The sequence below is a fragment of the Periplaneta americana genome, chromosome 7 (genome assembly GCF_040183065.1).
Source record: "Periplaneta americana isolate PAMFEO1 chromosome 7, P.americana_PAMFEO1_priV1, whole genome shotgun sequence".
NCBI classification, from domain to species: Eukaryota; Metazoa; Arthropoda; class Insecta; order Blattodea; family Blattidae; genus Periplaneta; species Periplaneta americana.
Window position 1 is genome coordinate 29,326,452 of NC_091123.1, and position 13,308 is coordinate 29,339,759.

The 13,308-nt window shown below is 33.3% G+C and overlaps 1 protein-coding gene across 2 annotated transcripts in view; it reads right to left on the minus strand.

Moving 5' to 3' along the window:
* The window catches only part of LOC138703020 (transmembrane protein 245), a 52,854-nt gene extending 41,202 nt beyond the window's left edge, over window positions 1-11,652 (minus strand). The window contains exons 1-6 of one of the 2 annotated variants that reach the window (XM_069830524.1): window positions 10,972-11,650; window positions 10,718-10,858; window positions 6,071-6,158; window positions 5,855-5,916; window positions 2,309-2,417; window positions 217-609 (exon numbers count right to left, since the gene is read on the minus strand). In XM_069830524.1, the coding sequence (XP_069686625.1) occupies window positions 217-609; window positions 2,309-2,417; window positions 5,855-5,916; window positions 6,071-6,158; window positions 10,718-10,858; window positions 10,972-11,502 (1,324 nt within the window). In that variant the 5' untranslated portion in view covers window positions 11,503-11,650. Of the gene's footprint in view, window positions 1-216; window positions 610-2,308; window positions 2,418-5,854; window positions 5,917-6,070; window positions 6,159-10,717; window positions 10,859-10,971 lie in introns of both variants that reach the window. The other variant, XM_069830523.1, reaches the window with a different exon arrangement.
* Between the last annotated feature and the right edge of the window lie 1,656 nt (window positions 11,653-13,308).

The window sequence follows — 13,308 nt, forward strand, 5'->3', positions numbered from 1 at the left end:
AATTCCTATGTCCAGGAGAAAAAATAAAAGCAGTATATTCGAGTTAAAATCGACTATTTTTCCAAGACAAAAATCAATATGTTTTAATCTGCAAACCTTGGATTTGATGAGAAGCATGTAACTAGTCTTCCACCACGAACTAGGTCTAATACACGGGAAAATTAAAAATGTGTAATTATCAATCCAAGATAGACAGTTTTAATAAGAAATACATACCTGTATGTTTGACTACGTAGATGAAAATTGGAATTGGACAGAGCTGGAGGAACCAGCTGTGCTTGTATAAAATCATGACGAAACACGCGTACACAACACCATAAAGGTACTTGTCACTTCCTGCGGACTCTGCATTCGAAAAATTCCTTTCTTGTCGTGCTTTCTGCTGTTGCATTGCTGTAAAAAGGTCGAGAGCTGCACGCGAGCCCATATTCCTTGGAGAACCAGATGGCGTGTGATGTGGTAGTGGTTCACTTATACGTCGATGAGAGCTGTGTCGCACTGACAACATGGGTTGTGAGACCTGCGTGTCAGAAACAGACCCTCGAAGCTCTTCTTCATGTTCAGGATCCATTGTCTCTTTTTCCTTCTGATGTGAAGACAAAGTTTCAGCTGCAATTAAACACAAGGCATGCATTACAACTGTATATATGTGTCAACATGTTTTTTCTCAGTAACAATTAAGCAGTTTTTAAAGAAATTTTTGTTAAAAGCAATTTTGACAGGTCAGTTCAAAAGGGAAGCAACTCAAAATGTAAAGTTTTGGGTTAACTGCATTTTTTTTTTTGAGTTGCTTCCCTTTTGAACTGGCCTGTCGATTTGTAACTGTTCTTATTAAGATCCGTTGTTTTTGTTCCATTTTCGTACCCTACGTACAAATTGGCAGTATATTCTGCATCTTCCTATGCACACTACCGAAATTAAAATCTCATAGCAAGTACTGTCTATCGTAGTGGTTATGTCACAGGGTCATCGAAATAAATGCTTTGAAAATAAGCAAATAGACCTGGATATGCATCCATCTTTGCAGAGACCATCGAGGAGTACACGCAAGTCAATTCATTTTAAAGAACTTTTCAATCACTCTGTATACTTCTCAGTCCCTCTTTTTCCTTCTTTCTTTTACTTCCTATGTTCATATTTTATCATCATCATTATGGTCATCATTTTTTTAATTAGTTATTTCATGACGCTTTTTCAATTGCTATGGTTATTTAGCGTCTGAATGAGATGAACATGATAATGCCAGCGAAATGAGTCCAGGATCCAGCACCGAAAGTTACCCAGCATTTGCTCTTAATGGGCTGAGGGAAAACCCCGGAAGAAACTCAAACAGATAAATAGTCCCAATCAGGATTTGAACTCAGGCTCACTCGTCTCACAGTCAGGCATGTTAATCATTATTCCACAGCGGTGTACTCTTTTTCTTCAGCATCATTATGAACTGTGAAGGGGTTAGGCTTGTTGCCTGTTCCTTAATTCTCAAGTTGAAGTTGGTCTTTCGATTTCTTTTTCGAATCTTCCTATGTTGAGTTTTCCAATTGGTTGATAATTAAATGCTTATTTAGGAATCCTGGTGTTTACATAATATTTAGACGAACACCCACTGTTTTTAATAATCTTTTATTTCTAACACAGTGTGTTCCACTTTAAGTTTATCCCTAAGAGTTTCATTTTGCTCTTTCTCTAATCTTATAATCCCCAAAAGATGTCTAAAAACCTTCATCTGTGATGCCTCAAATCTGTTCGTTTCTGTTACTCAATGACCAGCCTTCACATCCATATTTTTAGACTCCTTTGGAAGTAATTTTATGTATTCTTAATTTTACTTCTGGTTCATATTTTTTCCAAAATGGCTCATTATTCCATTCATTTTATTATATGTTAGCAATTTTTCTTCTAAATCTTTTTTATAGTCTGATATACTAAAAACCCAAAATATTTGTATTCGGAGCCTTGTTCAAGGAGTACTGGTGTGTAATTTACAACAATTTTCATTCTCTGAAATTTCTACACACTATCATTGACTTTGTTTTGGATGTGGAAATTTTTATACTGTATTTTAATGTCCATTTATTTCTAACGTCTTTTCTTTGCTGTTTTTAAATACCTTTCTGGGAACCCGAAAACCTTTTTTTAGCGTGTCTTTTCAGCCAAAGTCTTATCATTACTGTACGCTTGAACTTATTCAGGTTAATTCAAGTTGCAATTGCAGAATCAATATACTCGTAAAAGGAAAGGATGGTCAATTATAATCATTTGCGAAATAACTGCTATGAAAGAATAAATATGAAAATAAAAATTGACTCACGTTGTTTTTCTTTTGTTTCCAGTGAATGATGTTCAATAGTTTCAGAATCATCTTCCTTTTGCTCTCCATCATGATGTTCCTCAATAATATTTAGTGAAGTTTCTGACACCTGTAACACATCGTTCAGTACTAACTGTCAGCTCAAGTTACATTCAAAATGTTTCAGAGTGCAAGTATTTGATCCTAACTACATGCCATGCACATGCATATGGAAGTGATGTAATTCCCAGTCACTTATTACGGTTGTTTCCTTTCAATTGGTGTAGCCCTGCAAGGAGTACTGCATTACTATTTACTTTTACTCTGTTGCTTGCTTTGTTTGTTAAAGGACTCTGCAGCCTCAATCGAGATGATTGCTCACAGAGACATCTGTCCACAATACATGAAACTGGATGAGGTGTGAACAGCTTGCTAGTAATTTTGCCTAGGTTAGAATTAGTTACAGACGTGGACAAATTATTAACAAAATGGACGATTTTTATGATAATTCTGTTTACAAAATTTGACTTTTCAATTTAGACTACATTTGACAATTTTGGATATTTCCATCATTACAGTAGACAGAAATATGCAAAAATGTCAACTGTAGTTTAAATTGAAGAGTCAAGTTTTGTAAAAATATATAATAAAAGTCTTCAATTTTGCTAATAATTTGTAAATTAGCAAAATTATCAACTGCATTGAAGAGTCAAATTTTGTAAAAATATAAAAGAAAAATCTTCAGTTTTGCTAATAATTTCGAAATATCCAAAATGTCAACTGTAGTACAAATTGAAGAATCGAATTTTGTAAAAATATACAACAGAAACCTTCCGTTTTGCTAATAATTTGTAAATATCCAAAAATATTAAATGTAGTCCAAATTGAAGAGTTAAATTTTGAAAAATATACAATACAAATCTTCAATTTTGCTAATAATTTGGAAATACACAAAAATGTCAACTGTAGTCTAAATTGAAGAATCATATTTTGTAAAAATATATAATAAAAATCTTAAATTTTGCTAATAATTTGTCCACGTCTGTAATGTGTCAGAATTTACGACATTGGAACTCTAATTTCACTTCGTTTTTAACGTAGAAATCCTAAGATAATTACTATCCATTAAAAATTCATAGCCCTGAGCAAACATGAGGGCAATTTGCATACAGAAGTGACGAAAACATGCTATAATTTAGTTTAGTGGTTTTCAAAGTGGGATCTGCAGACCCTCGAAGATGCCCAAATCTCATTCTGGGGATCCGCGAATATTCTGGATAGGGAAATTTATTTCTACCTTCAGAATGATTTTTATTTTATTATGTAGCATTAATGTCAGAAGTACTTCGAAATTTCTTGGTACAATTTATAAATTTGTTTAAATTGTCGCTGACAGCCTTTGTGCCTTGCTAAATAAAGTAAAACTGCGAGAAGGATTTTTTGTGTGGCAATAACGTCTCAGGTGCATTGGCCATTGTTGGTATAACTTATAAATTTGTTTTTCGATTGTTGTTCACAGCCTTCGTGTGTTGTTAAAGTTATTAAAAGTAAGTTTGAAGACAATAATAATAAAGATTTTGTGAGTTTCGATTTTTGGCTGAAAGTTCATGCAGAACATGAATTCTCAGAACGAGCCTTGAAATATTCAATGCCATTTCCCACATTTTATATGAGCAAGTATTTTCTGCTTTTTCTTGTATCAAAACTATTTAAAAAACCAGTAAATGGGGCAGCAGACTTAGGAATAAAGATAACAAATATTAATCCTAAATATAAAGACATTTTAAGCATAAAAAAAAAAGTTTCACTAATCTCACCGAAGTACAGAAATTTGTAAAAATATACTTGATATATTTTAATACAAAAATATTATGCAAATAATGTATTGGAACTAGAGTACTGTTTATTATTATTATTATTATTATTATTATTATTATTATTTTTTTTTTTTTTTTTTTTTTTTTTTTTGCTATCTGACCTTCCAAGGTTTGCCTACAGACACAGAATAACACACAATTTACAATAATGGTTGTAACTTACATGAATGGGGACATGAAAAAAAAATATTTAGATAAAAATACAGATTTTCAATCACAAATATATAATTAAACAATTATGTGGAGTGTTTACTATATAGGTGATTTTTTAATATGGCAACTGAGTATTTAATTATGTTTTGGACAATTTCGTCTTGAATATCTTTGCCTAGTTTATATTTCCCTTTCCACATCACAAAAAATTTAGAGACTGTTCCTTAGGACCCCAACAGCAGACCTGTCACTGTGATACTCTGGACGTTGTATTTTTTTACGGAAGTAAGGTACTGTTGACTCGTATATTTCTTTTTTCTCTTTATCAACATCCATAAGTTGTACTTTGGACTGTTCAAAGTGTATTGTAGGGTCGATGATCTCTGATACAGATTTTTTTTCTATTGATGGCAATGATGTCAATCCTCCATATGCTATCTTGTTCAGCCAAACAATGAACGTCTTCGTAAACTTTCAAACCTTTGTTTCAGAGAGCAGCAGCAAGAAGGGAATGAATGATGTTATATCGTTTTATTCTTAAGATTTCTCCCTGAGGACACCTCCCAAGCACATTATTATTATTTTTTTTGGAGGTTATTTTACGACGCTTTATCAACATCTCAGGTTATTTAGCATCTGAATGTGATGAAGGTGATAATGCCGGTGAAATGAGTCCGGTGTCCAACACCGAAAGTTACCCAGCATTTGCTCATATTCGGTTGAGGGAAAACCCCGGAAAAAATCTCAATCAGGTAACTTGCCCCGACCAGAAATCGAACCCAGGCCACCTGGTTTCGCAGCTAGACGCGCTAACCGTTACTCCACAGGTGTGATTATTATTATTATTATTATTATTATTATTATTATTATTACTATAATTTCTTAATATCAGCTCTGCTGTATCATATTAATGAAAGTTCCATAATCTACTTTTTCTTCAAGATAGTTTTACATTATATAAGTTTTAATTCAATAAACAATGTTAATACTTATTCAATTTTGAAAGATATAACAGAATATCATTATTCATATTCACTGAATTAACCCAACATCTACATATCATTCAACTGATGACTTCGAAGGGATCTGGGAAAATATTGATCTATGGAAAGCAGGTCCAGTGCTAGTAAATTTGAGAACCGCTGATTTAGTTGAACAAAATTGCATTGTTGCTACAAAATAAGAACTATGAGTAAAGACATTTTACATAGTTGTGAAGCTTGATCACATATTCTTAAAGAAAGAATAAAAAAAAAGTAAAATATATTTTTAAAAACTATACATTAAAATGAAGAAAGTATATGAGCATAAATTAAGTATAGTTTGTGAGCAGTAAAATACTAACTTTAAAATTCAAGCCATTTTGATATGTAATTTTGATTTATTAGTGGCAAAATTTATGTCAGCATTTTCGGTTATTTCATTAACGAGTTTCTTAGCTCTTTTCATCTAGGCCTATGGAAAACTATTGGTTATTAAACCAATAAATATAATTATAATGGAAGGACCACCTGAAGGGAAAACATCAACTACTTACTTTTTCATCATCCTGAAGCATTAAAGCCGACTTCATTGCTTCAGTAAATGAAACGTCCTTTCCTATGAAATCAAAGTAAAGTACGTAAAATATATTTGATTCTTAAATAATAAAATGAATAAATATGTGACCGTTCTATTTAAGAAACTTACATGAATTATTGTAATCAACAACTGATTCAAACAAAGTCAAATATACTAGGCTACTCTCCATTACCTGAATCTTTCATCTTTTCATAGATGTTCCATACTTCCACAACAAAACCCGCTAAAAACAATGCCTGGATGAAGAAGAAAATAGACACCTGAAAGGAAAAGAAATCAATCAATCTTCTTAATGTATCCAGCTGTTTGCTGTTTGTAAAAAATTGCACAAAATTGTAAAAATTGTAACCGTAATATTTTAAAATTTTGACTTGTTCCACATCTGAAACCTTCATTGCTCATGTAAGATCTATGGAATAAAATAAATGAATGAATGAACATAAAGTCCACTATAGTCCACAGTAGTCTATTCAGTTTTTGTTTTTCATGAGAAATCAGGGGTATTTTGATCGGTGTTCATTACAGATGCCTGTTGCTAGTAGCCAGAATTAGGGGTGTAGTCAATATATACTGCAGGGCTGTGTCTTCTGCAACTGATACTGATGATTTGAATTTATTTCTCTTGTGGTTTATGGATGGACAGTATAGAAGAATGTGCTCCAGACCTTCATCATGACTGGTGAAAGTTATATAACAGAAAACTTAAGGGTGTAACTATACTGTAATGTTTAAATTATTTTTATTACATAAAAATCTCTTACTTTCTCTTCCTGATATTCACACTTAACACTATACATTCAGTATCCAGAGAAAGACACTAAACCCTAAACAACTACTCAAAGGGGAAGTTGTAAATTTAAGCAGCATGAAAGTTGGTCTAGAAACAACACGTGGTACACTAGAAAAGAATGTAAATGAAACTTTGATATCCTCCCACACAAAACATGGGACTGAGTCTGATTTGCATTCTGTTATTTCATGATCAAATGAAAGTAAAAAATGGGACAACTTTTCAAATATACACGCGACACATTTCACATACTATATTTTCATAATTCCACTCAAACATTCCAAGAAAATTGTCCATTACAGTTCTCACTATACCCGGCAGAGAACTCTCGGGAAGCATATTGCTGCTGCCAATATCCGGAAAGATAAATAAGTGAGTTTTTGTAGGGTCAAAGATTAGTGATAGGTTAGGTTTGGTTTGTTCAAGCTTTTAGTATGCCTTGCAAATATAATTTTTGGTAGGTAGGTACATTTACAATGGACTACAGCAAAGAAAGAAAAATTTGCCCTTGACCATAGAGAATAAATGAGTGCTTTCGTAAATATACTGCAATATCATGATGGTGCCATTATATTACATCATCGTGCGTGTGCGTGTGCGTGTGCGTGTGTGTGTGTGTGTGTGTGTGTGTGTGTGTGTGTGTGTGTGTGTGTGTGTGTGTGTGTGTGTGTGTGTGTGTGTGTGTGTGTGTGTGTGTGTGTGCAAATGTCGGAAAAAGTGGCATGTTACAATTCTGAGGTTTTCTCAATGATTTAAGTACTTAAGATTTGGTAAATTTGTTATACAAACAACTTTCCTGTGTTCATTTGAAACATTAACTAAGGTGAATTACCAGCACAGTTCAAATTATGGAGGGTGATGGGTGAAATTTATATTTTATACAATTTTTAAGGTAGAGACTTCATATTTTGTACACTTTATCCTCTTACTATAAATATTGTTGCATATGAGTTTCATTATGATCAAATGAATGGTTTTTGAGTAATTCAAATTTAAGAAAAAATAATTTGCATATTTTCAAAATCTATCTCCTTTTACAACATCTACGTTTCTTGCATTACTCTTCTTTTACAGCATCTCTGATATGGTTAGAAAATAACTACGTATCCAGAATTTTTAATTTAATCTATAACTGGGGGATAACATTAAAAAAAAATATACGCAACTTCAAAATTTAAATTTTTAGTCTCCACAAAATGTGTTTTAGTTCTTAATTTCAAAAGTATTCAGTTTATCAAAAAGCCACATCTTGGTTTGTTAACCACAGTAGATAGAACACGCAGTAAAAATTTCATGTTCCTAGCATCAAAATTGTAAGAGCAGTTACACTTCGAACATGATGAAATGAGCTGAGAAAGAAGTGTGAGAAAACAGCTTGTAAAATAAGCATAGAACTGAAGTTAATGCATGTGCAATTTCCATGCTTCCAACTTGCTCAACATATAAATAAGAGATTGCTGATTCATTTTTCACAAGAAAACGAAAATACGATTTTTGACCGAAAATGACCAAAATTTCACCTGTCTCCCATCTTAACACAGGTAAGTTGTTTATAGCCCATAACAAATTCACTAAATGATGAAGAATGGGTAGAAGAGAGAAACATTTTTTTCTCTCCGGCACTGGAACTCGAACCTGGGTTTTCAGCTCTACATGCTGACGCTTCATCCACTAAGCCACACAAGATTCCAGTTAGTTCCAATGCCAGATTGAAACACTCTCAGTTTAAGTTCTACCTCTCTGTTCCCCTTTGGTGGCCTGCACTGATGTGCTATGCTACAGAATATGTGACAGAGGCACAATGTCCAACACAATGTACAGAGGTGCAATCATTATGGGGAACTAACTGGCTGGGTAACGATGGAACAAGAAGCCGTCTTGAATCACGAAGTGATTACTTACGCTTATCATATTACAATGATGTACCGAAGTACATATGACATTTCCATGCAGGAATTCTGCATTACCATATGCAAGAATGGGTAGAACGGAGAAAAATTCTCACGGGACTCCAATCCGGATTTTCAACTCTACATGCTGATGCTTTATCCACTAACCCACACCGGATTTCAGTTCCAATGTCAGATTGAATCCTTCTCACTTTAAGGTCTACCCAGTGAATAGGGATTATAAAGAATGGACATTGAGCGAAATTTCCTGTGTTTTGTTTCTCTGTGCACCAGCGTATAGTTCCACTTTCAAGCGCTAGAGGTTAGTGTAATCGAGCATACGCTAAGATAATAATTGAGAACAGAGTTAAGACACAGGATCCAAACATCGGCTACCTTATTGCATAACCCAGTAACGCTTTGCTTCAAATAAATTCAAGTTAACAGCTTTTCTTTATTTCTCAGTGACAAACTAGTTGTAATTGTGATTGTTTATATTTCAGATATAATAAATTATATTATAAAATAATATATTATAAAATTAAGTATTGAATTCGTTTAACATTTGTATATAATATAATATAGGTATATGGTTTTACTTCTCGTAAGAGTTTTGTTTTTCCATTTTCAGCGCTATCACATCATTACATATTTTAATTGTTGTTAGGGTCAACGTCTCAACTCTCATTATAAAGGAACTCTAGAGTCTAGACATTACAGTTAATGACGGATTTATTATTTTATGGATCCAATTTATTTTATCTGAGTACATAATGTACCTAGATGTATTAATTATATGTGTTATATTTCCACTGTGTTGACTGCTAGCTGGTGTGATGTCAGCGCCAACTCTAGGGAGAAAGCAGAATCTCACGCTTTAGCTGGCTTGAAGGTCATTGAAATCAATCCGGCTACATCAAAGGTACCGACACGAAGTGTCCATTCTTTATAATCCCTATTCGCTGGTCTACCCATCTGGTCCCATTTGGTGGACAGAGAAAAAAAATCTCTATCTCTCTCTCTCTCTCTTCCCCTCTCCCCTCCCTCTCTCTTTTCTTTTTTGAGAAAAGGAAGAGAAGAGACAAAGAGAGGACAGAATCTAGGAGTAGATGCAAGTGACATCTAAACTCAGTAATAAAAAATTTAATCTAACATCTGGTTCTTTAATTTCCTCACAGGTAGCTCCCCTCTTTCCCCAACATCTAAATTCTTCTTGTGTAGGTGCGGCAGTGGTTCACTTTTTCTAGAGAATTACTTTAGTACTATTACCATTATTACTCCTACTGTTATCATTAAACCTATTACAACTACAAGTAATGTGTCCGACTTCTCAAAACTTATTATCATAGGTCTATAAGATAAACTACACAATGCTTATTGTCTAGCATTGATAGATAGATAGATTTATTCGTTCTATAATATTCTTACATTTGCTTTATAGCATAGAATAAAGAACATGTCCAATTCTTACGTTTAACAATAAAATGCAATATACATAAAATGCAAATATGAAATATGTACAGAATTAATACCTTAATAACAGTAATATTTTATACAATGTAGTATGTTTACCATTTAATAGTATTATAATATTTACACAGTACTGTGAAATGTCTAGAATTCATCTACAGAATAGAAAGTATGAGATATTAAGTAATTTTTTAGTTTTACCTTAAATAATGCAGGGTTTTTGCTATGATTCTTAATGTCTTCAGGAAGACTATTGAACGTTTTTATCGCCATGTAACGTACTCCCCTTTGAAAGCATGATAAATTTGATGATGGCGTATGAAAATCATTCCTTCTGCGGGTATTTATACTATGTATGGCTGAGTTAGTTGGAAAATTTATTACATAAGAGGAAATTTATTGTAGGGTATATGTATTGATTTGTTAAGGTTAGAATCTCTATTTTTTTTAAATAATCTACATGATTCTCTAGCCTTTGCTCCAACTATTATTCTAATGGCTCTTTTTTGTAATAAGAATATATTTTTACTATCTGTTATCACGTGTACAAAAAAAAATAAACAATGCTCCTGTCTAGCAGCTCATATTTAAATAGTGATAAAAGAAAGGAACGTTTACGACTTATGTCTACACTAATTCTAGCGATAAAATGTTATTTTAACATACATACCTGAAAAGAAGTGGCCAAGTTGGCAAAATAGCAGGCTACCAATACCCAGATAAAACATGATGCATATGCGAATGGTCTTGAATGACTTGGTTGCCACCACAATGCCAGCACTCCAACATAACCAATCACCAAGCTCACAACCTGTACAATACCATAAACAGAACATTCAGAAACGCAATAAGAAATATAGACGATACTTAAAAGCTATAGCCTGTAATTGCATACACGGTAATATAATAACAAACAGAACTTACAACTGTCGTGTTAATGTGTCCTATGAACCAAGACAAAGCAGAATTGCTAAATAATCCCAGTCGCCAAATAAGGCAAATGCACACATGAGGCGTATAGAAGTAAAAGAAGTGTAGTAAAACTGCAGTAATAGCAATGGCTGCTAGAGTTTTTAAATGTTTTGCTAGCTGACCTCCTATTTTCTCTGATATGTCATCTACAATATTCACAGGAACCATCATGATGCCGAAAAATAGCAATGTTGAAGTTGATTCCAGAGTTTGCAACCATGACTGGAGCACAGTTGCTAATGAATGTTTGAAAGGATGAAGTACAGAGCCACACAACAAGGCCCATATCAATGGTTTTATAAAAGGACCTAAAATTATGAATAATCCCCAACCAGCTGCACTGGATACAACTAGCAAAAACAGCGCTAGAGCATTGTAAAGAGCGTGTTTCACTGCCTTCTCATGTCCTTGCGGTAAGCTACCCAAAAAACTAAACACATTTTCGAATGGAGATGTAATATACTCGAATGAACGTGAAGCCATTGCATAAAATTTTCATTAACAATAAACTGTCACAGATTTGCTTCTAACCACACCCATTACATTCTGATTATGACATAATACACCAAAATATATCGGCAACTGACATTTGACAGAAGAATAACTATTTTCTGAAACTTTCCGCTAGATAGCACTGACTGCTCTCAAATTGTGACTCGCCAAGGAGCTTAGAAGTAAAGATAAAACACGTAAATAGTTGCAGCGTCAGGCCGAGCAAACAGAAATTAACACATAGTACATACCGGTCTGAAAGGATAAAAAGAAGTTCCGATACAACGCGCTCGCTCTCTCTATGGGAATATTTCAGTATACTGATTCCTCATTGACAATTGTATCTTGAAATACTAAAAAGAGTAGATTTGTCTGCGTTTGTCGAATGCGCATCATCATGCTTACGAAAAGGCACTTTGCAGTGCCAGTAATTTATTTTGTGTGCACAAGATTAAAATTTTGAAGTAAGAGGGAAAGGAAGGAATCCGTGTTCTGAAATTTATCCCGATTATTTAGCGTTGATGGAATTGGTGATAGCGAGATGGTATTTGGCGAGATGAGGCCTAAGATTCACCATAGATTACCTGACATTCGCCTTACGATTGGAGAAAATCTCGAAAAAAAAAACAACCAGGTAATCAGCACAGCGGGAATAGAATCCATGCCCATGTGCAACTGCGGATCAGTAGACAAATGCGATTTCCGCCTGAGCTACGCCGGTGGCTAACTCAATATTCAAATTGCTGTGACTAATGGAGGTAATAAAATGGGAACAACAAATTTACAGAACTTATATTCGTTATGGCAAGAATAAAGGAAAAAGTGTTTATTTATTTATCATCATCATCATTATCATCATCATCATGTCACGAATTAGGCCTGTGTAGACTTGTTTCGGCCCTATCTAGCAGTCTTCTAAAGAGTCTTCCTAACCGTCGATGTCCTGGATTGATATTGCATCATCATTTTGGGGATTCTTGAATTGTCCATTCGTTTTACATGATGTAACCAATTTATTTTTTCTTCTACTGACTCTACTTCTAATAAATAATCGTATATCCGAAAGAAAATATGTTAATAATGGAGTTAGACAAGGTTGCCCATTATCTCCAACACTATTTAATATTTACATGATTGAAATCATTTCCAAATGGAAACAAATCTATACATCAGGAATCATAATAACCAGTATCTTAACATTAAACACCCTGCTCTTTGCAGACGATCAAGTTATAATTTCCAATTCAGAGGATAACTTACAAAGAGGACTATATACATTAAATAAAATATTATCAGATTTTGGAATTGAGGTTTCAGCACAAAAATCAAAAGTAATGGCATTTTTGGGACAAGATCCAATCAGAAGTAAGATAATACACAATAACCAACGCCTAGAACAAGTACAAAATTTCAATTATCTGGATTGTGAAAAATCAAAAAGTTGTGAACAACAAAATCACCAAATTTACACAAATTTTAGGAATAATAAATAATACATTAAAAGCTAAATTAATACAAAAATCCACAAGAATAAAAATAAATAATACTCTAGCATTACCCTCCTTTTTATACGGAATTGAGATTTGGACATTAAGGAAAATAGATATGAGCAGAATCAAAGCAACGGAAATGAAATTTCTCAGACGGACAGCAGGATATACTCTTTTAGATAGAAAAAAGGAATGAAAAAATATTGTTTATTTATTTATTTATTTTATTTCATTTTATTAATTCAATTCTATGTTTTATATTTCATTTAATTTAATTGTATATTTAATTTCAATTTATATTTCATTT